General features: G+C 39.7%; 1 protein-coding gene across 1 annotated transcript in view; it reads left to right on the top strand.

Annotated features, from left to right (window-relative positions):
* The first annotated feature begins 456 nt into the window (after positions 1-456).
* Positions 457-26996, top strand: part of DYTN (dystrotelin) — a 59267-nt gene continuing 32727 nt past the window's right edge. Inside the window, exons 1-8 of the mRNA XM_056111973.1 lie at positions 457-475; positions 8467-8541; positions 11979-12180; positions 14989-15074; positions 15539-15639; positions 18372-18443; positions 19012-19175; positions 24974-25085. Of these exons, the coding sequence (XP_055967948.1) occupies positions 457-475; positions 8467-8541; positions 11979-12180; positions 14989-15074; positions 15539-15639; positions 18372-18443; positions 19012-19175; positions 24974-25085 (831 nt within the window). The remainder of the gene's footprint in view (positions 476-8466; positions 8542-11978; positions 12181-14988; positions 15075-15538; positions 15640-18371; positions 18444-19011; positions 19176-24973; positions 25086-26996) is intronic.

The following is a 26996-nucleotide window of genomic DNA, read 5'->3' as shown; positions in this document are numbered from 1 at the left end:
GAATGTATGGAGAGAAGTAAGATGTTTTAATAGATAATATTTTCAGAAATTTGTTGTGCAGAATTACTTGACACGGTGATAAAAATTTAAGTATTAAGAACTGCAAGCTTTGTCCTTCAAAATTCAAGGAAATTCATTGTTAAGAATCCAATGTACCATTAAAATATAAATGCCTCAAGAGTTCTATGTAGTCAAGGTATTCATTTCAAGGGCAGTTCTCAGTTTCTAAGACCCAGCTCTAAATCAGAAGACTCTGCCCCATGTCCCTTTTTCATCCTTCACCAAACTTTTCATTGTCCCTGAAACACCCTTGTCCAACTGGAGAAATAATTTTTATTTAGTTGCGTTTTTGTCCCCCCCACTTCTTCTCTGACCCTTCCACTGTAAAACTTCTGCTTTAAAATATCGGTTCTTTCCAGTAACAAGGACTCTCTTGCCATCCAAGGAATTCCTGAAATGAACACTGATAAACAAGGTGAGTATTATTATAATGTTTTCTGAGCACAGTTTGTAAATAAAATAAAACAAAAATTAGGCACAGATGTATTTTCAGACCTACCAATGGCAAAATTATAGACATTTGGCAAATTTCTGGATGAAAAAGAAATTATTGGGAGATTAAAAAGACTTTACTTTCTGAACAGAAATTCACTGTGATTAAAAATATTTGGCCTTCTGATTTCAAAGTTACAAATATAATTTCCAATAAAAATTTGGTCTAAATAAATATACATATATATTTATTATATTAAATTTAAAATAAATATACATATATTTCGTCAATTGCCTCAAGCAGGACCCAGTAATGTCTCCTTCATCCTAGCCCTGAGATTATATTCAAGGCTCTTTAGGAGAATGAGACCCATCATTGTTACTGGTATTTGGCATATTAGGTACACCACAGGGAGTTTGCCAGACTCTGCCCTGTGGGCAGGCTACATTCAGTAGCCTGCCAGTTTGTCCAAAGTAGGAATGAGATAATAAGATGTCATAATAGGTTCTGGGAGCTGTTTTTTATAGTCTCTGAGTCTTGGCCATTGATGGGATTACACGGGGCCAGGGGGCCAGTTGGTGGGTGTGACCCCCGCCTACTGGAATTTGGAGGATCTGGGTGGAGGATGCTCAGCCCAAATCCGAGTAGGCTTGGAGATCTCGGCCCCGGAACCCGCGTGACTTTGTCCCTCTGCCAGTACTTCATGTGTGCGGAGAGTGGTCTCAGTATGGTGGTGGCTGGTCCTGGAGGTCTTTGGCTGCTGGAGCCCTGGTCGGGGCGGGGAGGAAAGCTCAACCTGCTCCCCTCCAAGGGGCCCCGGCGGCGAGGACAGTTAGGCGCGGGGGCAGGAGACTGCACTGTTCTTCTTCCGGGAGCTGGTTTTTATAGTCTCTGAGTCTTGGCTGTTGATGGGATTACACAGTGCCAGGGGGCCAGTTGGTGGGTGTGATCCCCGCCTACTGGAATTTGGAGGATCTGGGTGGAGGATGCTCGGCATATATATTTATATATATTAAATATATATTTATATCTATTAAATTTCAGCAGTAAGTTCACAGTACTATGCGAACTCAAATTTGGGAGAAAAAGTCTCACAGCTGTCACTCTATGAATATTTGATAAATGGTTATGGGGAAATAAATTCCCCTTTCTTCCAAAGGAGTTCATGGTATGGGTCCGTGACATTTTTGTTCCTGTGTCTATTTACAGTCTTATTCCTTCTTTTAAATTCAGAAGGTTAACTTTGCCTGTTTGGTATACAAACCAGGAACATCTCAAGTAACATCTCAAGTTGTTTATATAGAGGACATTATACATAACTTAAATTATGCTTATACCTCAAATTTGGACCCTTATATTAACATAAAACAGTAAACTATTCATTTAAGGTTCAATTTTCTCTCCTGAAAGCAGTATTTCTCTAATGCAATGCAATGTGCATCAGATTCACCCTGAAGCTCTGGTCACATTGTTGAGTTCCTCTTCAAGAGCTTGTGACTCCATAATTTGGGGTTAAGTCTGAGAACAAGGATTTCTAACATGTTCCTAAGAAATGCTAATGCAGCTCACTGGAGATAACACTTTAAGGAGCAATAACCTAAAAAATACTATTTCTGGATCATTAAACTAGGTGTTGCAGCACTGTAGCACTGTCCTCCCGTTGTTCATAGATTTGCTCGAGAGGGCACCAGTAACGTCTCCATTGTGAGACTTGTTACTGTTTTTGGCATACTGAATATGCCACAAGGAGCTTGCCAGGCTCTGCCATGTGTGCAGGATACTCTCGGTAGCTTGCAGGGCTCTCCAAGAGGGATGGAGGAATTGAACCCGGGTCGGCCATGTGTAAGGCCAACACCCTACCTGCTGTGCTATTCCTCCACTCAAACTAGGTGATAATGTAGTTAAACAGTTTTACATTTATCATAGTATCTATGATAATACATTTAAGTCAATTGCTGTGACTAAGCAAGCATAAAAGTTATTTGAAGCAAAAGATATTTTCCAAATAATTTCCATGAACAAGATCATATGGAGATTGTGTTACTTCTTTAAAATAGATATTAATAGATCTTACTAGATTACTTTGTTCATAGCTTTGGGCCTGATACATCTGAAAGTAATTTTTTCCTTTCATGCATTTTCTCTCTTAAGGAGAAAAAGATTTTTTTTAAGAAAGGGGAAAAAAAGAGTAGCCTTGAGGAAGCAGAGCTGGTGATGAATCACCTGGGATACTCATTCACTTTCTATGTTGTACTATATCACAGCTTGCCATGTTATGCTGCATAACTTCATCAGATGACACTGCAAAACATAATTTGACAGGAGTGTGATGGGCCAGATGGTAGAGTAGCTACAGAATCATTCTTCCACCAAGAATAGCATCTGGGAACCTGCAGAGTCCTGAGTTTGCTGATTCTCTGCATTCATTTGGTGCATCTGAGAGGAACCAGGGCACAAAAGCTGGCCAATCTCCAAAATGAAAAAAAAAAAGGCTGGGCATTGGAGTTTTGCAAATTCTATCTATACTATTTCAATTAGTCTTAATTTGTTTTCCTTTTCCAGACACAGACCCTCTAGAGGTGTGATTTTTCCTATACTGAAACATTGAACTCATTTCTGAAAAATATATTTAAAGAAAGATTTATAGCACAGTTTAGAATCTTTGATGGTTGTACTTGTTCAAAAATATAGTATGACTTGGGGAGAACTCAAACTTACTTGTTAAATAACATGTTTAGGTACAGTCCACATTCACCTGATGTAGGTATCTTCAACTCTTTACATGTGGATCATTGAATCAGTATCTGTTCATACAGGGAGACACTGTGATGCTATAACTCCTTGAGGATGTGTCAGACTTGATTTAATACCATATAAACCTATAGTGGTTTGCTGCCTCCCACTAAATAACAGCCACAACTTTACCCTAACATTCAAGGAAAGAGATAATTTATTTTTCCAAATAAAATCAAGTCATTGTAGTACAGTATGAAGTTTAATTAAGTTTGAGAAAGATCCATTCCATAAAGGCAGAAAACTAAGTCTTTACTTCAACATTTTCATCAGAATTACCATTATAGCTACATTTTGCCTTTGGCTTTGGGATTGGCTTGAAGGTATGGCACTCCTTGTCAAAACTGAACACAACAATCTTTGACATGATGAAACCATTATCTAAAAACAATGACTGCTAAGGCTAACCTGGAGACATCCCCAAGTCCTACCTTCAAACATTTCCCTAACTTCCTGTCCAGGTATCAGTTTCTCTCTCTCTCTCTCTCTCTCTCTCTCTCTCTCTCTAAGAAGAAGATAGAATTGTGACTAGGACAGCACTAAAATCAAGACTGATTTTCAATGGCAAAGGAAAACACAGAATAAGTTATGGCAAAGGAGTTAAAGAGTAAGATTCAGGATGTGATGTACTCAAGTGGAATTTTAAAATAATACACAGTTATTTTAAAACTATAAGTTGTATGAATTTATAAAAACAAACTATTAAATTTAAATTAGATCAATTTGATATGTGGTGAAATCCATCTCAGAAGGAGCCTGTCCCCTGCCCATTCAGATTCCCACTACCCTTTCCTCTCATGTGAGCCAGGCATTCATCTGTGTCTGAAAGAACAACTCCGCCTTGCTCTTAGTCTGTGAATTCTCCCAGTCTTAATTCCATTTTGCCAATTTTGATGGGCAGCATTAGTTCTTTATCAGGCCTTTCATGCTGACCTAATAGGGGTTGATTTCCCAGGGTTCCCTTAAACACAAAGAAGCTATTAAATCTGTAGTAAAAACAGCTTAGGTTCTTAGAACTCAGATACACACAGGAATGGACCCAAAATTGGCCTTTTTATTCTTTATACTCTCCCACTGCTTCAAGAAAAGAACAAACTTATTATTGCCATAAATTACCCTGTCATGTGTTTGAACAATGACATGTAATCAATAGAAAGGGGCCGGGGTTGGCCCCTGCTTAGCAAATGCTAATGAGATGGAGACACTTAAGTGGAGTGTTAAAAGCTAGAGAGATAGTACAGCCTGTATGGCATTTGTCTTGCATGCAGCCAACCCTGGTATGGTACCCAGAATTCTATATGGTCCCTCAAGCACACGGTTGGGTGTGACCCCAAAACAAAAAATAAAACAAAAAGAATGAGAATGAGAAGGATGAGGATTTTTCTTGGTTAGTCATACCTATTCTTCGTTAGTAATACCAATTTTTCTCATAGTCCAAACTCAGTCACTGTCACTGTCACTGTCCTCCTCTTGTTCATTGGTTTTTTCAAGTGGGCCCAGTAACATCTCCATTGTGATGCTCCCTTCGATAGCTCAGCTGGTAGAGCGGAGGACTGTGGTTGTATATTGACGGTCATCCAAACTCAGTATTTAATTTATTTTCTATCAATTATAGTAATATTTTCAATAAACAAATGTTGGTATTATTCACCAAAATACTTTTGGAAGTATTCTGAGTATTTTTCAATTTTAGGAATAGTTTTTAACAAAAATTCGCTTGCCCCTTGAAAATCAAAGGAATATTTCTTGCAAAACCATCTCAATTTGGGGCTGGAGCCATAGCACAGCAGGTAGGGCATTTCCCTTGCACGCGGCCAACCTGGCTTCCATTCCCAGCATCCCACATAGTCCCCGAGCACCGCCAGGAGTAATTCCTGAGTGAAGAGCCAGGAGTAACCCCTGTGCATCGCTGGGTGTGACCCAAAAAGCAAAATAAATAAATAAATAACAAAGTAAATTTTAAAAATCTCAACTTATGGTGGGGGTCTTGTTTATTTGGGGTCTACTCCAAGTTGTGCTCAGGGCTTACTCCTAGCTCTGCACAATTTTGGGGGATCATAAGGAATGCTGGGGAGTGCATTACCAGCTATACTATCACTGCACTCCCAATGGTGGCTTATTTTTTAGGACTTTTTCCTTTCTATTAAGTCCCCTGCAATATGTTTTTATTTTCTATTTTATTTGTTTCCAAATTTGTTGGCATAAAATTGTACACATATTTCCCATTTTTAAAATGATTTTCTCTATTAATAAATTCAAATCCTCTCTCTTTTGTTTTATGTAATTTTCTTCTTCTTTTAGGCTTGACAAGTGTCCAATTTTTTTCCTTCCAAAAATACAGATCTTCATCTTGTTTTCTAAGACTACTGCTATTCCAGTTTTATAGTCTAACTAATCAATTTCAGCCATTTCATTTTTTCATTTCATTTCATCATCCTGTTATTCGTCGATTGCCTCGAGCAGGCCCCAGTAACGTCTCTTTCATCCTAGCCCTGAGATTATATTCAAGGCTCTTTAGGAGAATGAGACCCATCATTGTTACTGGTATTTGGCATATTTGGTACGCCACGGGGAGTTTGCCAGACTCTGCCCTGTGGGCAGGCTACATTCAATAGCCTGCAAGTTTGTCCAAAGTAGGAATGAGACAATAAGATGTCATAAAAAAAAAAAAGTCCTGATAAGATGTCGCGCGGCCGCAAATGCGGCCGCGCGGTTCCGGGATCTGGATTTTATAGTCTCTGATCTTGGCCGCTGATGGGATTACACAGCGCCAGGGGGCCAGGTGGTGGGTGTGACCCCCGCCTACTGGAATTTGGAGGATCTGGGTGGAAGATACTCGACTCCAATCCGAGTAGGCTTGGAGGTCTTGGCCCCGGAACCCGCGTGGCTTTGTCCCTCTGCCAGTACCTTCATGTGTGCGGAGAGTGGACTCAGCATGGTGGTGGCTGGTCCTGGAGGTCTTCGGCTGCCGGAACCCTGGTCGGGGTGGGGAGGAAAGCTCAACCTGCTCCCCTCCAAGGGGCCCCGGGAAGGAACACCCAGGCGCGGGGGCAGAAGACTGCACTTTCAGCAATAATATTCAGTAATTTTTTCCCTCATTTGTTAGCTCTACAATCATTAAATTTTTGTTTTATTTTTGACCACATAATCTTTATTTTCAATTTAAAATAAATTTAAAACATCTTTCACAATTGTAAATAATTTGTCCATTTTTAATTATTTCTAGTTTTACTGTTAGGGAATTAGGTAAGGGAATTAGGTAATTTTTCTACTTTTTTGGAAATTCTGTGTCTGAAAGATGATCAATATTACCATCTGGACCTGAATCATAGAAATAAATTTTTGCTTCTATTCTCATGTACAGTCCATCCTTTATGACCACTGGAGCGAGCTTTATAGGGCATGTATTGATCCCTGATTCTTGGAAGAGAATGAAAGCTCCTCCAGGAACTCACACTAACTGACCCCTGTTCTCTCTCCTATAACTCTGTCTTATACCTTCTAGCCACCCTGATTTCTTGATCCTGAGCCTTGTACCTTCACACATGCTCTTTCCTAGACCTGTGACACCATTCCCCCAAACAGTTCATCCCTCTTAACACTCTGAAACTGCATTGCCTTTAAGAACTAGTTCTCACTTCACCTCACTGTGAAATTGTCTGTCTGTATCTTCTGTGTTTATCCCTGCTATATAATATACATCTGTGGTACTTTTCTCTCCCTTATCAATGAGAACTTGTGATTTACCTTAATGTCTAGAACTCATAATGACTAGGATCTAAAGAACCCTCAGATCTTGGGTTGATGTGTGTGACGATTGTGTGACAATTTAACAAATATATCTAAAAATATAGATCACTATTTTATGACTTAACTGCAAACCTCCTAAGGCTAGGTTTGGATTATAGTAGATACTATAGATAAATTTATTAAGTTCTTAATATCAAAAAATTTTAGTCTATAAATGCTCTGGGGTTAATGGCATTCTTCCAGATTTTGTTTTCTCTAAATATAAAGACTGATCATTTTCATCTAGGCAGCAAGAAGCTCCATGGTAACATAGTTACACATCTTTTAAAATAAATGGAAATAAAACTTTAGATTATCTGTGAAGCAAATTTAAATTGTGTATCCTCAGTGAAAGAAAGAGAAAATTTCTCACTTTTATTTTTACTGAAATCTTGCAAATGATCTACAAGGAATGTATAGTAATCCATCTTAAATGAATAATAGGTTGAAGATTTTAAAAATTAAACTAATTTCCTTAAAGAAAAAGAGATGGAATAAGGTTAAATACCTCCAAAGCCTTCTTTCCTTCATGTTGGAAATAGGCACATTCACACTGGGTCCCAGTAAGTGTTCTCCAATGGAGTAATTATTGTAGTGAAATCAGTGGTGGTAAAGGAGGAATATTCAAAATTATTTTATGATTTATGAAAATTACAAACTATGGAAATAGATCGATATATAAAGAAGACAAAATAATTGTAAACACTGAACTTGAGCCCTCAGAAATATTAACTGCTAATCATTTTGTAAATGTCACAGAACAAGAATTTTTTTCTATTTTGTTACCTGCTATATTTCACAGTCTTGGGATCATCTTAGGGTCACATATACAGAAAGCACACAATAAAAATGTGCTAAGTAAATAGATAATTTTGAGTCATTTGTATATATGTGTATGTGAATACATATGTACATATGGCTGCATGTATTAACAAAATGGTATATATTCTGCATACAATGTTGTATCCTATTTGTCATAAAATCTCATTTTTTTTTGGTGGGGGCTATACCCAGCAATGCTCAGGGCTTACTCTGACTCTAGGCTGAGAAATCACTCCTGGCTCTGTTTGTTGGATCGTCAGTGGTACCAAGAATCTAACTGGGTCAGTCGTATGCAAGGCAAACACTTAGCCCCTTTTCTACTACTTTTGCCCTACAATAATCTTTAAAAATAAACTAATTCCTGAAGGGATATCTTAGTTTGGGGCACACAAACTTAAGGGCAAGTTCTACACTAAGATACAGTAGATTTTCGAGTAGGAAAGAGTCTTTAATTTGGATTTCCTCCCATTTAACATAAAGCAGGGCTTCATAACCTCACGGATTCTCTTCCAAGATATTGGATTTATCTAACAAGATGGCCTTCATAATATTTTGTGTTTTCTTTACAGATGCTCGCAACAGTATTGAGAATTCCATTTATAAAACAGCCTTCAAGCTGCATTCGGTGCAAACTCTGTGCCAATGTAAGTACAGCTCTCTTGAAACACTTAAGGTAATATGATCCTAAGGTTGACATAAAATGGATGGGAAATTTGTAGAGAATAACTCCCCCACGTAAGTGACTGCCCGACTCTGGCGGACTGGACCTTGTGTGCTTGCTCCTTGCTTTCCTAACAGAGAGGAGAACACAGCCCATGTTTTCTATCCACATGGAAAGTGATTTGTGGATGAGGATTGTTTTTTTTTCTATTTGGTTCTTACTTTTTAAAATATTTTTCCTATTTTAAATCCTAATATTCTCACACAATGAACTTGAAAAAAATAGTTTACAATTTATGCTTGTAGATTTAAGTGTTGCAGTGTATATAAAATTTCTCTTGAAGGTTGAAATTTGTTTCTACTTTTTTGTTGTTGTTTTTTGCCTAATAAGGTTTATTGACTAGTGGTTTCCAAATTGTGCTTCGTAAAGTGTCTGAGTGTGAAGAAGGGAAGGAGAAAAAGCAAGTTGGGAAAAAAAGTATATAGGTTACCTGGGAAAGTTCAAAAGATCATCTCTATTTGAAAGGCTCCATATCTCCATTTTCCACATTACCTTTCTATAAAAGTCTCCCCTGAATAAAGAATTCTTGGCTTTTAAAGAAAAAATGGTATTGCATTTTTAAAATCAGTGATGTAGTCAAATTAACTCACTGGAAGCTATTATTCCAAAAATCAACAAACTGCAGGATATTCTTACTAACTGCTTACTTATATTCAGTGGGTAGGAGAGATAGCTAGGTAAGAGGGTAGGAGGGGTTAGTATACATTTGCATGCTATAGGCCTGGTCTCGATCCCTAGCATCACCTAGGTCTCCTGAGCACAGAGCCAGGAGTAGCCTCTGAGCATACCAAGTATGGCGCAAAATACAAACAAAAATTTGCTTATACTCTGTCATGAAATATTCTTGGAAAATGTTCTCACCTTAAAGGAAATGATAATCAATTTTACATAGGACTCCTTCATCAATGCCTGGGTGTATCAAAGCATAATTCGAGGGTGCCGCTTTTTAAACATTTTATCATGCCCAATGTTAGAAATGAATAGGAATAGTACTCCTGAGAAATGATAACAATATACAAAACCAGAAGTTGAAAGTATAGACATAATTGATAACCAACAACAAAAAAAAGAAACTCTCATAGCACAGCAATGGAGCAGAAGGGAACTCCAGGCTGCAGCATGCGGGGAGCTCAGCTAGAGAAATCTTGTAGGGAGATTAATGGACACCAAGCTTATCTGTTCTGCTGTGATTCAGTCTCTCCGCAGAAGACAAGAAGACAAGAATGTCCTAGGTACAGCTTGCCAGACTGAGGTGATAGGTTTTGTGATTGAATCACGATAAAGGAGTTGGAGACCTCCCCACCTGCAGTCAGGATTTTATTAAAGTCACATTTTGAAGCCGACTTCTCACTTCCTTAGATTTTTCCCCCTGAAAAGCAGTATCAGAGAGCAAATAAAAATTTTTTATTACATTTGCTAGATTTCTTATCTGTGGGGTTGATTTATGAAGTCAAGAAGAAAAGCTCAGGGTTTTATCATCTCGCCGGCTGGCGCTCTTTGAAATGCAGCCTCTCTTGGTGCCACTGATATCCCCACCTCTCAGGTGGTATAACTGGGCATTTATTAATTTTGTCTGTCACCTTCTTTCTTCAGAAAATCATAGGTTGGTTCTATTTCATTTTTCCTCATGCCCATTGCCTTGTAGAATGTTTGAGGTAAAAATATAAAAGAAAACCACTACTTTCTGCAAACAACTTGGCTTTTAGAGGGTAGAGACCTCTCAAGTGGTGTTTAGGGACCTTGGGAGGCACTGTCAGTGAAACTTGGCCAACAGGGCTGCAGGTTCCCTGTGAGTGTCAATAGGAATAGAGTTGTCTTAGCTAGTGGAGTTCTGGGGGCTTTGGGGGCTACTGCCAGCAGCGCTGGGGACATCACAAGATGTTGGCATTTAAACACAGTCCTGAGAAATTATTTGCTTGTATTTCTGACCACTGGGACATAATTTGGCCTTAATTTGGCCTTTTATAAAGTGCCTTACCTAGATGTAACACTGGCATACCAAGACCATACAGATATGCTTTATGTACTTACAGCGGTAGGGCGTTTGCCTTGCACGCAGCCAACATGGCCGACCCGAGTTCGATTCCTCCGCCCCTCTCGGAGAGCCCGGCAAGCTACTGAGAGTATTCGATATGCCAAACACAGTAACAACAAAGTCTCCAATGGAGACGTTACTGGGCCCGCTCGAGCAAATCGATGATCAATGGGAGGGCCTTTACCTTTACCTTACTTAGGTGAGGGAGGGAGTTCAAGTCTGATAGTTTAGCAACTGCTTTTTGTTTCGTTTGAGGTGTTTCTTTTTTGTCTGTTTATTTGCTTGCTTTTTTTTTATGGTGTGACTAAATATACTTTTATTTTTTTATTTTTATTTTTTAATTTTTAAAAAATTTTTATTAGTGAGACACCATGAGGTACAGTTGTAGACTTACAGATTTTTGTGCTTGGGTTTCAATTGTACAATGATCAAATACCCATCCCTCCACCAGTGCCCATTTCCCACCACCACGGATCCCAGTATCCCTCCCACCCCCTCGCTTTTTTTTTCTTTTTTTTTTTTTCTTTTTGGCTCTACAGTCAGGAATTACTCCTGGTGGTGCTCGGGGGACCCTATGGGAAGCTGGGAATCAAACCCAGGTTGGCCATGTGCAAGGCCACTGTACTATCACTCCAGCCCACCCACAACTGCTTTTTAAAGTAACTATCACCAATTTTGGGCCATAGGGGTCAGGGGCAAAAGTATGAAATCCCTATTTTATCTCTGGCACTGCATGGCCCCCAAGCACTGCTGGGGTGGCCCTAGTGGATCCCTGAACCTCAGAATTGTGAATCTGGTTGGCAGTGACTCCCCAGAACCCCTCAGTACTGCTATGGGGGACTTGTAAAAATAATAAAATATTTTTATTTTAAAAATAAAAAATATTTTTATCCAAAATCTTTTCCTGACGACTGCAAATACTGTTTGAAATGAAAGATACATTTCCTGTTAATCCACTTAATAACGAGTATAAAAATGTTTGCATCCAACTTTTATCACATGTCCTAACTTCTTTGGAAGGCTTTTTTTCCGAGCTTCTCTCTTCTTTCAAACCTTTCTACTTCATTCTATAAAGCAACATTCTGGAGTTTATGCTGGAAGCATGGTGCAGCTCTGTTTTACTTACTTATCACTTGGCAAAATGGTTTTACCTGAGTTATACAACAGAGGTGACACAAAGTCCAAATATGCTCAGATCCAATTCCCTTTTGAGAAAATAGCTGCCATGAAATAGTCATAATTAAACTCAAGGTCACATCTGCTCGCTTTGAAGCTTTTTGTCCCCATCAGAAAATAAGGCATGGCTCTTCATTTGCTCACCACAGTGGACTTAATCAACAGTTCTCTGATCCAGCAAGTCCTGCTCTACCAAGGTCTCGGGGAGATGAGAGAGAAGTGCTTGTCTACACCACAGCTTTTCCAGGCCCTCCAGGACTTGTTTCAGAGACTCGAGGTGAAAAGACCAGGATGGGTGTCTCCCAGGGCTTCAGAACTCACTCTGAGCCTTCTCACAGCAATGTATGACAGGTGAGGGCGTGACAGCATGCTGGCTAAGGGAAGTGTTGGCATTTTGATATTGTACTGCATGTGCTTCTCTAGGGCTGTTGCTTAAAAAAGCTCTCTCCTTTTCCCACCAATGTGCTGTTCATCCCAGAGGGGAGCGAAAGTGGGGTTGGTTAGTTGCTTTACATTCTAATGACTCTCCCCCAAAACCAAAAAGAAAAAAAAGGTGACTGAAAATTCAAATCACTCTTCTCTCTTATAAACCTGTTTGTACTCTAGAAAACCATGTGCATCTTTGATATGAGTGTTTATATACCTATTGATAGGAGAGGAGGAGACATTATTCTCTTGAGTTCTTGGTGTTTTCTTTGCTTATTTCTCTGCAACTGATTATTTTTATTTTGTTGTGTTTATTTTTTGTAGGTGGAATAAGTGTGAGTGATCCCATGCATGAGCACCTCACCTCTTGCCTTAGTACATCTTGATTGATAAAACAAAATACCACCAAGTGGGTAGTTTCACAGCAGATTTCTCATGGTTTAGAGACCAAGAAGCCCAAGGTCAAAGAACGGGCAAAGTTGGTGCCTGGTGAGGTTCTACTTCTCCACATTTTAGAGGACCTTCTTTTGCTGTGGCAGGGATGCAGGCACTCTCTGTAGTCTCTTTTATAAAGCACCGATCCAATTCCTAATGACCTCACCCTGAGAACATGATTATTTACCAAATCTCCACTCCAAATTCCCACACATTTGGGGTTAAGATTTCAACCTATGTCCTTTGAGGGAACATAAACATTCAGTATACCAGTAAGTCAGTTTAGAACACGTCAAAGACTTGATTATGCTTGTTCTCAAGTCATTGTTGTGAGTTTCATTCATCTCTGGTATTTACCATTCCTCTCCCTATGCAGTCTTCACCCTATAATAACTTTACAAGCAACTTTTTGAAAAGTCATAGTAAAGGGGCAGAAGAGATAGTGCAAGGATTACAACACTTTCTGACCTTGGTTTGATCACCAGAACAGCATCATTCTCCCAGCACTGCCTGGAGCAACTCCCGAGCTCAGAGTAGAAAATGAATACTGCTGGGTATTGTCCAAGTTTCACTCCTACTAATCACTGTATCATCATCATCCTGTTGTTCATCGATTTACTCCAGTGGGCGCCAGAAACGTCTCTATTTGTCCCAGCCCTGAGATTTTAGCAGCCTCTCCTTACTCGTCTTTCCCAACAATTGGAGGCTCTTTCAGAGTCAGGGAAATGAGACCTGTTATAGTTACTGGTTTTGACATATCAAATCGCCACAGGGAGCTTGTCAGTCTCTGCCCATACAGGTGGGATACTCTCAGTAGCTTTAGCTTGCTGAGTTCTCCAAGATATATATATATATATACATACATATGATATATATGTATATATATTTCTCTCTATGATTTGTTGTCTACTGTCTATACCCCATCAAACATGGTGTGGTGATTATGGAAATGGGTAGGAAGTGTTTTATGATGTGTCCAGAAAGTGGCCTGGAGCATAGCAGCAGTTGGGTAGTGGAGGTCTACTGCCAGGGCTTGGTCCCTTGGGGTGGGGAGGGCTCTCATCCGCCCCCCCTCTGGGGCGCCCCAAGTGAAAACAGCCTGATGTGGAGTCCCTCCTCATAGTAAATAGAAATAAACATCATGGTAAATATAAAGTATTTGGGTAGTGTAAAAACAAATTAAAGGAAAGAAAAAAGAAGCAACAGACCAGCAGGAGCCCTTGGTTGATTGAGTGATAGAGTACTTTCTGTGTAAGCCTAGGCAGGTGAGACCTCCAGCTTGATCCCTAGCACCATCCCAGGTGCCTGCAGCTTTGCTATTTGGGATCCCCAGCACCACATCGAAAAGTGTGTGATCTCTGGCATATCACAGCCAAGTATACGTGATTCCCAGTCATTACAGAAGCAACAGCAGCAGAAAACGAACAGAAAGGGTGGTAAAAATATGACCCTAAATCCTGCTTCCCAGAGCTAAGCACTATTTAACTATCTAACCATCTGGCAGATTCCTAACAGTATTTTCTAATTTATTTTTTATTTTTATAAATTCACAAATATTACACAAACACGTCCTCAATAATATTTCCATGATTTCAGCTTCCTCAAACAAAAATCTTGTAACATTCTTTCTCAAATTAGTGTTTGCTCTAACAATCCTCCTGCCTTTTATAGTGTTTTTTTTTTTAGGTTTAAAATCAGCACAACTAGTGAACAAATGATAAATAAGCTCTGAATGAGAGCTGGAGAACTGTTTATCCATACCACCCTGAACGCGCCCGATCTCGTCTGATCCATAACATATTTATTTTTAAATTTGTTTGCTTGTTCCTATAGTGTGTATGTGTGTGTGTGTGTGTGTGTGTGTGTGTGTGTGTGTGTGTGTGTGTATGCACGTACATGGGCTTTCGGGACAAAATCCAGGACCTCAGGCATCAAGGCAGGCACTCTTGTTCAACTCCATCTTGGCTCTTGCCTGTCTCTTTATCCTTGTCTCAGACACTGGGTTTCCAGGCACAGGAGTTGTAAGAAAATGATGCTTATAACCCCCATGCCTAGCCCAGTGGAGGTATCCATAAATGTAACACTTAAAATAATCATATGAACAAATGATAACAGTTGAATGCAATTCCTAATACTATGCAATTCCAGATACATAAAATCAAGCCATGAACAGCTGAAGCTTGTAACAGCATGTCATAAACACCCAGTGGTAGTTTGGACTCTTAGAAACAACCTCTCCCAAGAATAACCTTACCTTTCCTGTTCTTGTCTCTGTTTTTTTTTTTTTTTGTCAAGCAGCACAGGAACGGGTTTTGTCAAGCTTATCCCTACCATCGCTGCCCTGATTGCCCTCTCAGGGGACAGCCCGCTCACAAAATACAGAGGTAACATTTGTCCTCAAGTGAAGTCAGTATAACTCTAATTGCTTCTCTCGTGTATTTCTGACACAGGGCATCTGCATATACTCAGCATGACCTGGATTTTTAAAGACAGAGATCTCTGCCATATCTCCACAATCCCTTAAATCCTGAAAGGGTCAATATGAGGAAAGTTTCTGTCTGAATCAACTCCTGAGTTTACTCATGTTGACTCTTTTATAGCTTACAATATTTATTATCAATATGCTGAATCTACCCCTTATGGTACATTTAAATGGCTTTTCACACTTATCAAATTATCTGGTTTAAGAAATCCCCAAATTTACAAGAAGATAATTAAGACATATTCTCCCTTCTTTTTCTTTTTATACCCATAAGTTTCCTGTTCAGAATTTGAAGTACATCATCTTCAAAGATACGTCACAAGTATTCTGTTTAAAGATTTCTCTCCCACCCTTTTATATGCCTAGCTCTTTTTCAACTCTATACAGAAAATAACAGAGGCGGTAAGGACTCTGGCAACCGCATGACTCGAAGGGTTTTGAGGAACCTGCTAACAGATCTACAACAGGTAAATATCTAAAACTTAAGGATTTTTAATTTGTTATATTGTTCTTTGTGAGACCTTCTCAATAGCCACTGATAATAATACCTGAGTTTAATCCTGATCTGTAGCACTTGTTTCCTAATTGGTTTCCTCAGTGCAAGCGTCTCTTATCTCCAATTCTTTCACAACACTCCATCCAGTGAGTTTCCAATATGTAGCTGTTACTCTCATGCCTGGGCTGGAGTGATAGCACAGTGGGTAGGGCATTTGCTTTGCACACAGCCGGCGCGGCCGACCCAGGTTTGATTCCTCCGTCCCTCTCAGAGAGCCCGGCAAGCTAACGAGAGTATCTCACCCACACGGCAAAGCCTGGCAAGCTACTCTTGATGTATTTGATATGCCAAACACAATAACAAGTCTCACAATGGAGACATTACTGGACCCGCTCAAGCAAATCAATGAACAACGGGAGGACAGTGCTACAGTGCTTACCCCCACGCCTAAAATTCTTCACTGTCTATTTCTGTTGAATAAAACTTTACCTCCTTAGTGTCATGAGCAAAACGTTCATGACCTGATCATTTTCAAAAAGACAAAATCATGGTTGTCATACAAATATAAACTGAACATATGCGCACAAATTTATTTAACTCATTGGTTAAAGGTTCTAGTAAGATGTCACAATGTCATCTCCCTCACCCCCATGGTCCTAAGGAAGTTGTTTGGAAGGAAGAGGTTTGCATAGAAAATCATGCCGCAGCCTGTGGTAAGAACTCAAGAGATAGATTCCATAAAAATTCCAGGCCTCACTGGGTGGTATGAACCCCTCCTCAAAGTACCTAATTATAATTTCCATTCTGCCTTGCCAGCATGCCATCCAGCCACTTTTCATTCTTCCATAGAACACCTGCCAAAAATTAGTCAAATGGACAATCCACAAAATTTCGGTGCACACACTTAATGTAACTGTTACCCCCATGCCTGAAATTCTTCACTGCCTATTCATTTCTATTGAATAAAACTTTACCTCCTTAAGGTCAAAAATGGAGGCTAAAACCACTCTATTTTCCCCAGCCGGTGTCAGCACCATAAAACTGGATCCCATAGATTCACTTGCCTTATTTTACAATGAAGTTAATCCCCTTTCCTAGGACTCCAGGGTACCAAATAAGTGTATGATCTCCTTTCTTCATCAGCATTTGCAGAATAAAGCTTAGAACTGAATTATCTTTTTTTTTTTTCAGACAAAGACTAAATAACACAGGGCACAGGGCATAGTTACTTACATTCAGCTGGTGATGGGGTTATTATCAATGTAAAGTACAAGCCATCCATGATTAAGCAAATGTTTGTTGACTTCTGCCTGGCTAATTGTCGGCAAAGTGGTTCTAAGTGCCACTTTCCTGATTAGAAGAATGTTTATTCGAGTTGATGGACTCAGCAGGGGTCTTTGAAATTACTTTTGAGCTTGCAGGCAATGCCTACTGACAGCCTGTGCTGTATATGACATCAGCCTTGAAATTAGTACCCATGACCAAATGGGCATAAATGGACGTGACAGGTACATATTTCTATGCATATAGATAATGTCAGAGCTGGACTTATAGTCATCTTGACAGCTACAAGGGGTCTTAGTCCCTTAGTTATACTCCATATGGTAAGCCTAGTGGAATGACATGAGTCACTGAATAAACTGTAAAGCAGCTCAAACCATGGGAATGGATTTAAGATTTGTGTGACAACACTGTGAAGAACCCTCAACAGTCTTAGAGTAAGATCTTAATTCTGCAATCAACAATCCTCTTATGAAGATAATCTTTTGAGGAACAATTATTTGTAGTTTCAAAATAAGTTCCAGATGCACAGTGTTATAATTCAAGAGTTGTATACTCCACAAGGTAGAACCTCATTTCCCCACTTCACCACCTAACTCAGTTGCCTTCCCTTCTGTCAACTTCAGTCTATTCTCTGCAGCTAAGAGTTGAGGTTTGGGTTTGTTTTTTTTTAAATTTTTCTTCCTCCATATGAATAAAATCATATGGCTTCTTTCTCTTGGCATTTCACTTCAAGTTTCGCATACATTGTCATAAATGGAAGGATTTTGTCATTTATTATTACTGAGTAATGGTCCATCATGTGTGTACATATATATATTTTTTTAATATATTATACTTTCCCTCTCTCTATTCACCAATGAACCATTTGGTTATTTTTTATATAACTTCTTTTTTTGCTTCAAGCAAAATATAAAATGTTTAATCACTTCTTGCACTAAAAATGTATTATAATCCTGTCCTCCCTCAGAAACTTATTAGGAGGGAAGGGGTGAAAATAGATGATATAAATGTGTTTGAAATGTTTTTTCCTTAAAAAAGTGCTCAGGTATAAGCACTTTTCATTTTCTAAGTGATTCCCAGAAAAACACGGATAAAGAAGGGTAGAAATAGTTTGACTGGTCATGAGATGTGACATGAAGGAAGCCAGCTCGGTGTGACCCCCTGCTGTAAGACTTTCTTCTAACCCAATTTCCTTCCCCCAATCCCACTTCTGCCCACTACATATCCATTGTACCCAGCAGCACACAGCACCCACACATCCCCTTTTTGTTTGCCTGCATTGAGACAGTGTCTCTCATCTCAGACATCACACACTGGTGAGCCTTTGCTGCCTGCACCGTCACTCAAGTGAGCTGACTGCAGTGGCCTCGTACCGCTCCATTTTCTAAGTGCTGACATGGAGTGTCTCGCCTCCTGCAGATACCAACTGTCGTTGGGGAGAGTCGTGCTCTGTGCTCCGTGGAGAGTGCCACACGCAGCTGTTTCCGAGGGGTGAGTGCCACCCAGTGTCTGTGAGAGTTGGGTGGAGACACTTTGGTTGAGCAACTTCAATGACAAAGCTATTTGCTGGTATGGCACCCCAGACAACCTAATTTAGGAGCTAGACTTGCCTCTGACTATTCATGTGATGAACTTCCTTCACAGAGCTGGCAAAAACAGTCCAGAAAAGAAAAAAGTGGTATTTTGTTTTGTTTCGTTTTCTATTCTACAGAACAATGATATGCCTAGAAATGCAGCTTACTGTATTTCTAGTCTTACTAGGGCTTAATGGCTCCGGGGTGAGATACAACAATCTTCACACACTTTCTTCTAAGGAAACCTTTTTTGATTTTCTTTTTAGTGAATTATTCATAACAAGTAATATAAAATAAATTATTTAGGGCCTGCTATTGGGGCAGACTTGGGTGGTGGTTGGGAAAATTGGAAATAATGGTGGTAGAAAGGTGCAATGATGGTGGGATTGAGGTATTGGAATGTTGAATGTAATAAATCATCATAAACATCTTTATAAAAAAAATTTTAAGAGAGAAATACAGCTAAGTATGTGGTTGTTTTTCAGGTGCTGAGCCCAGCAATCAAGGAGGAGAAATTTCTCTCTTGGTTGGAGTCTGAGCCTCTGATCCTTTTGTGGCTCCCCACCTGTTACAGACTCTCGGCCACTGAAATGGTCACTCATCCCGTTCGATGTAGAATCTGCAGCAACTTCCCTGTCACAGGGGTGAGGTACAGTTTTTCCTCAGGATTTCACCAATTTCAGTCATGCTCCAAATGGTGACAAAGTTTGAGCTGCATTCTCTCTAGGTTTTGTTGGCAGTTCATTTTCCAAATTTGGAACTCAGCTAAGTTGGCAGAAAGAGATGTCAATAGTTTCCAAAATGAGGGATACTGGTTGATTATAAATGGCAATTTACCTCTAGAAAGAATGAAATATTACTCCATTGACACATAGTCTAACAAGATGACTTTCTGATAACCCTAAGAAGCAAAATCATTTGGCTTCCCCTGTCACTAAAAAAATAAATAAATAAAATTTTAAGTACTTGAGCCATCTATAACAATGGCAGTGGTGGTTTACATTTATTATTAAGTTCTGGGTGGAGTGGTTCATGTGGATAATTTTATTTTAGCCTTGTTATAAACCACACATGCATACACACACACATACACACACACACACACACACGCATGCACACAAAAAGCTGGTGTTATTACTTCCAATTTACAAATGTGCTAGATAGCCTGCTTAAATTCAGTTAGCCAGGAAGAGAGACTGGCCCACTGATTCCTCTCCAACCATGATGTTATGCTGCCTCCCTGTGTAGGCAACTGAGAACATTCAATCATGTAGCTTCAAGGGAGCAGCTCAAGTCCTATCTTCTCTGTGCCTGGAGGAAAGAGAGATTCAGACATTTAGGTTCAAAGGTGAGAAACTCAGATCTTCCCACAGTATTAAGGTGACAGAAAGATCAGCATCTTAGGGCTGAGAACAGGGGTATAGAAACTTGCCTTGTAGCTGACCCTGATTAAATCACTGGCACCACATGTGGTCCCCCATGTACTTCCAGGAGTAAGTCCTGAGTACTTCCAGAAACCCCCCCAAATGCCCCCCAAATCCCATCTTAGTGTAAGGGTGTTGTAGGTTTCCCATAGATAAAAACATAAAGCAGTGAAGTTACTATTATTAAAAACAGGGAGGAGAGAAGAAACCAGCAAGTCTGGTCTAGGTACAGGGGCAGAGAAGGATGGGTACAGGTGGGGGGAGGGGGGGAGAGGGAAGGTAGGCGGTAGGTGGGGGGGAAGCATTAGTGGGAGTGAATGGAGATACAGGTGCAGGAGATGAGGTAGAATGAGGGATGGCACAGCAGGTGATCAAAACCGAGTCAAAGGGAGTGGTGCTGTTCCCAGTAGGCATGGACAGGGGGATGGGAGGGATGGGGGGAGGGTGGGCACCAGTCCTGCATTCTTTGTCCTCTTTCCTTTCCATACTTCTGCTCTTAAACTCAGACCTCAAAAGATGTTTTCCTAGATATGAAAGGTCTGCTGTTTCTATTTAGAAAAGAACATCATTTTTTAATTATTGCTGACAATATGAACTGGATTAGTTAAAACGAATGGATTAGTTAAAACTAACTGGATTAGTTAAGAATTCTGAAGACATCGTGAAACTTCACTGATGAAAAACTGCAATAAGTTGAAGTTTAAATAATGCAACACAAATGAGCAGGACTATTGGACACTTAATAAGTCAAAACAAAGACAACTTCACACTGGGTTCAAAAACAAAACCAAAGCAAAACACAAATATTGAAATACATGCTTTGCATGTTGGATCCTCGAGTTTGATCCCTGGCACTCTTTTTTACCTGTAACATTTAGATTTTATAAGCAACTGCTTGAAGCAGTTAAGCTTGTATTTTTGGTTCTCCAGCAATGCTCCAGCAATAGTCTCAAAGTTTTAGTGAGATTAATAAAGTTTTAGTGAGATTAATAAAGAGTAGACATATTTGACAGATTGAAGTACTAGGAAGAGAGCAAAGGTATGACCTACTAAGTAAGAGAAGCACAAAGGCCACACTCTGTTCCTAAGGCAAATGTTTGATTTTAGCAGAATCACTTATCACTTAATCACTTAACTTCCCGTTAGTCGTCGATTTGCTCGAGCGGGCACCAGTAACGTCTCCATTTGTCCCTGTCGTGTGCTAGTGTAACCCAATGGCATCTGTTTTTAGCAGAATATATCACATATATCACCTCTATAACAAATTACAAAACTTGATTCTTTGTTGTAAAAACATCAACAAGAGACTAATCTCAATTCCCTCACTACACGTTTTGTTTTTTGCTTTTTGAGTCTCACCTGGCGATGCTCAGGGGTTACTCCTGGCTCTGCACTCAGGAATTATTCCTGGCAGTGCTCAAGGGACCATGTGGGATGCTGGGAATCGAACCTGGGTTGGCCGTGTGCAAGGCAAACGACCTACCTGCTGTGCTATCACTCCAGCCCCCACCATTTCTTATATACCTTGTAAGCAGTGCCAGAGTGTGGGGAATTAATACAAGGTGAAGGTCAGCATATTTTCTTAGATAAGTCAACTGCCAACATAAGTTAAAGTGGCCACTATAAAGTGGCCACTATAGGTGGATCCTCAGATAATCATTATTAAATATTTTTATTATAGTTACATTTCATGTAAAAAGTGAATGTTTTTTTCCAACTCTGTGCAAAATAATTGTCAAAGCTTTGTAAAAACTTTGAAAGGTGATGAGAGGAGAGCGCATTAGTTTTATTTTCCTCAAGCAGAAACTTTCTCATTCATTTATTAAATTTCATTAGATTAATGTTCATTGAAAATCTTACCAGGAACCCTCCAAAACAGGGAGTTTATGTTTCTTCCTCCAATAATGGTGGTGTGTGAATACAAATTAAGCCCCCTGCCTTGATGATCTATCCTGATAGTCAGGACAGTGGATTCTCCATTCAGTGATATCCCTTGACTCAAAGCCTACTTTAACCACAGTGTGAGTTCACCTAATAAAGGTCTATGCAATCTGTACAAGTTGTTTACACTCTTTGAAACAGTTTCTATGCTTTTAAAATGAAGATAATAATACTTTAACTTTCGTAGGGACTAGCTTTGTGTGTATAAATACGTATGTAATACACACACTTCCTGCTTCATATAAGTGCTCAAAATGCAATTATTATACTGTTAGTATTCCATCAAGGTACTAGGTATTGAGATAATAGTGGTAAACAAAGTCTGTGAGGGCTGATCTCATGGTGTTTACATTCTCCTGTTTTTCCTTAAAATGATTTTGTTCAAACTTTCAGAATTCTACCCACTGCAAGAGAGCATTCCAAGTATATTTTTCCTGTTATTCAGAGCAATCAACAGGTCTCATAAGTCTGGCATATCCCAAACTCTTCGCTTCTGTCTCCATTATTTTCCTCTTCCTCTTAATGCCTGGTATTCTTTAGCCCAGGAACAGCATTCCTTTTTTTATTTAATTTAATTTTTTATTAAATCACTGTGAGATACAGCTACAAATCTTTCATGTTTGAGTTTCAGTCATAACAATAATTGAACACCCATCCCTCCACCAGTGTGCATTTTCTACCACCGATGTTCCTAGTATCTCTCCCACCATGCCCACCTCACCCCACCCTGTCTCTGTCACATGCACCTTCCTTCTTTCTCTCTACTTTTGGACATCATGGTTTGCAATAACAGATACTGACAGGCCATCATGTTTAGTCCTTTATCTACTTTAAGCACACATCTCCCATCCTAAGTGATCTCTCCAACCATCATTGACTTGGTAGTCTCTTCTCCATCCCAGCTGCCTTCTCCCCTCTCCCCTAACACATGAGGCAGGCTTCCAAACCACAGAGTGATCTTCCTGCTCCTTGTCTCTACTGTCTTTGGGTGTTAGTCTCATATTATGTTACTTTGTATTCCACAAATGAGTGCAGTCATTCTATGTCTGTCCCTCTTTCTGACTCATTTCATTTATCATGATACTCTCCATGACCATCCACTTGTAAGCAAATTTCATGACTTCATCTTTTCTAACAGCCGCATAGTATTCCATTGACTAGATTTGTCAAAATTTCTTTAACCAGTCGTGTACACTAGGTTTGTTTCCAGATTCTGGCTATTGTGAACAATGCTGCAATAAACATACAAGTGCAGATGTCGTTTCTACTGTGCTTTTTTTGAAACCCTGGCTTATATCCCCACAAGTGGTATTTCTGGGTTATATGGAAGCTCAATTTCTAATTTTTGGAGGAAGGTCCATATTGTTTTCCAAAAAGGCAGGACCAGTTGGCATCCCCACCATCAGTGAGAGTCCCTTTCTTCCCACATATGTGCCAACACTAGTTGTTCTTGTTCTTTTTGATATGTACCAGTTTCTGCCAGAAGCAGCATTCTACAGAGTCCAAGTTACTTCTTCAGGAAAAAAAGTCTAACAAGTTCCTGGGAACCTCTTCCCCTGCCTCACTTCCCCTCCCCAATTCCAAGCCAAGCACTTATTTCCCTCTTAATGGTATTTAATCACACATAAATTTCTTGTTAGTAGCTCAAGCTTCTGCATCATCTCTTTTCAGCAATATATGGCATTTGAAAAGTATAGACTTTTTTTTGGCCTTTTAAAATGGGTTGGAAATGCTTACAGAAGCAAGACAGGTCATAAGTGAGAAGTGTGGTGAGTTGAGCAGTGAGTACAGATTTAATCTAAGAGGAGAGTTACCACTTTGATTTGCCAACTGTGGCCATAAACAGACAAATACTTGTCATACCCTGCAGTTGGCAAAGAGGATTGAAATATCAGAAAGCAGGAAGGGAGCATTGGGTACTGATCCCAGCCATTTACAAACAATATGATAGCACTCAAATAGACTTAAAGGTGACTAATTCCTGACTATGAGCTCTCTTCTGCTTTCACGCATCTTCTGTGAGTCTTATGAGAACCCCCTTTTTACCAGGGTATTTCAAGAATCCCTCTTGTCCTTCTGCCCACATGAAATTCAAAGTTGTAACTGTTCACAAAGCAAATTTGTAGTGTGGAAGTGTTTTGGAACTTAGATTAGTTGGGAGCTGGGTCGGGGGGTCACTCAGCTTAGGTCTGAAGGATACCTCCCCTTCTCCTACTTTTTCTTTCCTATAGTCAGACTTCTAAAAATGACAAAATTTTATTTTAAATATAACTCTGGTCTCCCAATAAGTAAGCAAGAATAAATTTTGCAATTTTTTTTGAGAAGTCAGATCTGAAACATTATTAAAATAATCCATTTTTTTTAAGTTGGAAAGTAAATTTAAACTCATTGTGTAGTTAGACAAGTGGTTGCAGTCATTTCATATCCCTGTGCCTGAGGGAAACTTCAGGTTCATTCAAAATCAAATTCATACAGTGAGTGGGGGAGAGTTCATACTCATTCAATACTTCAGACATCTCTTGTATAGTGAACACTGAAGTGTTCACTATCCACTTGATTCTTAGTTTCTTCATTCACCTGCCAGTAGTGCTACACACCTTGTTTGAATTTTCAATTCTAGTTTTATTGGTTTGGGGACTATACTGGGCTGGAGTGATAGTACAACATGTAGGGTCTTGCATGCAGCCCACCCGGTTCCAATTCCTCTGTCCCTCTCGGAGAGCCGGCAAGCTATTGAGAGTATCCTGCCTGCATGACAAAGCCTGGCAAGCTTCCCGGGGCATATTCGATATGCCAAAAACAGTAACAACAAGTCTCACAATGGAGATATTACTGGTGCTCGCTCAAGCAAATTGATGAACAACAGGAGGACAGTGCAGTGCAGTGCAGTGCAGTGGGGAATATACCAGTCAGTGCTCAGGACTTCCTTCTAGCTCTGTGTTCTGGGATCATTCTTGGTGGAGCTAGGGGAAGCATCTGTGGTGTCCAGGACTGAACCACGTTGGCTGTATGCAGGGCAAGCATCTTAGCCCTTTTTTTTTAAAAAATCACTCTGCTCCCTCATTTTTATTTTAATTCCTAGATATAGCTGTGTAAAGTGTCTCAACTTTGACATCTGCCAGTCCTGTTTCCTATCTGATCTTCATGGAAAGCCCCACGAGAAGTCCTATCCTGCAATTCAGCACTGTGCTCAGGTAATATCTAATGCACCATGACAAATTATGAATGAATCATGTTGGCTTAACTACAGCTCCCACCAATAAAAGAGAACCACACGTTCTGCTCCTTTTATAACAGTTAAGTGTAAGGAAGTGTTGCCTCAACCTTAAATATCTCTCATGTAAATATCCTTCCATTGCACAAAGATTTTAGCAAAACCTTTTGAGACCAGACAAAACCCAAAATATTCCAATATCATCAGTCCCATTATATATATACTAGAGAATGTATGTGAGAAATAAGAGAAGACTGTGATTGGAAATAGGCACAAATTGAAAAGAGACCCTTGGTCTGGAAGAACGATAAAGAAAGGCTCTTTGTTGCTAATACATTGGGGGAGACATTTTATTTTTTCACATCTTTCTGGGTCCTAATCTTCAAACAGTAAGGAAAAATAGATTAGAAACCCTACTCTCTCTCTCCCAGTTTTGACTGGAAGAGTACAAAATTAAAACTTTACAGCTGACTTTCAGAAATTTTAAATTTATAATTATAAATGTTCAATATGGGCTGGAGCGATAGCACAGTGGTAGGGCGTTTGCCTTGCACGCAGCCAACATGGCCGACCGGAGTTCGATTCCTCCGCCCCTCTCAAAGAGCCCGGCAAGCTACCGAGAGTATCTCGCCCACACAGCAGAGCCTGGCAAGCTATCCGTGATGTATTCTATATGCCAAACACAGTAACAACAAAGTCTCCAATGGAGACGTTACTGGGCCCGCTTGAGCAAATCGATGAACAACGGGAGGACAGTGACAGAAATGTTCATTAAGAAAATTGAATGCTGTTATTCATCTCTTGTTTTTTGAGAGGAAATGGAAAATAGGATAGCAAGCTGTAAGCCAGGAGCATAATTTTTTATTTTACAGAAAGAACACCTTTTCATCACTGTTTCTATTGGTCAGTTTTTCCATGCAGAATCATCCTGAGATAGTGAAGAATAGAGTTTAATTTTATAGGAGGGTAGTTTCTCTTCATGAGTGGCCCACAAAAATCAAGTGCTTGGATCTTGACAAATGATTTCTAGTAAGCATCGCCTGCTAAACTTCATTAACTCTCAGGTTCATTGGCTCTAATCTATTTCTAAAAGACTGAGGAGAAATAGGGTTTATTAAAGTTAGACTGACACTCTGTGGTCACTTTGTTATTACACTTTAGATTTCAAGTATTAAAAAATCTGCATTCTCTTCCTTTTGAGTGGAGATATTTAGTATTATGTCTTCTAGTGGTGAGTGAATCTGCTGGACTTACATACAGCATTAAATGTCCGAGCTTTCTTTTGAAGATTTATTTAAAGGTTCTCATGAGACTCCATATCCCAAATAGGAGAGTCATTTAGTCCTCTTTCATACTTGTTTCCAAAGTCATAATTTCACATTACAGGGATGTTCTAAAGAAGATGAGCTATGGTAGATGGAGGTGAGTATTGATTTATATTACATGTGCGTGTATAGAGCAAGAAGGTTAAAAATTCCAGTGATAGGAAGTAATATGATCTTTTTGTGTATGATTTTTAAAAAGTGAGATCAAATGACCAAAGAACATTTCTGAATGGAGCACAGCATTTGTGAGGCCTTACACTGAGGAAACCCACTGAAGAAAACAGCAGAACCACAGACAAGTCCAGAGCTAACAAGAGCTTCCCCTGGGTGGCAGATGTGGAGAGATAAGCAGGAGCGGGAGCAGAGAAACAGATTGTAAGAGAAAATGCAGCTGCAAGCTAAGCAAACCAGCACTCAGAGAGAAAATCTCAACTACGGGGAAAGGATGTTGAATTCGAAAGATTTCGGAGCATCAGTTTCAGACGAGCACTTGCTAAATCAAAATCAGACTCGGGTCTCACTGGCCAAACAGTGTAGGCTGCTTCTCCTTGTGTGACGAGAAATCA

The sequence above is a fragment of the Sorex fumeus genome, unplaced genomic scaffold, assembly GCF_029834395.1.
Source record: "Sorex fumeus unplaced genomic scaffold, SorFum_2.1 ptg000014l, whole genome shotgun sequence".
Lineage (NCBI taxonomy): Eukaryota > Metazoa > Chordata > Mammalia > Eulipotyphla > Soricidae > Sorex > Sorex fumeus.
This window is presented reverse-complemented; position numbering and strand designations above follow the sequence as displayed.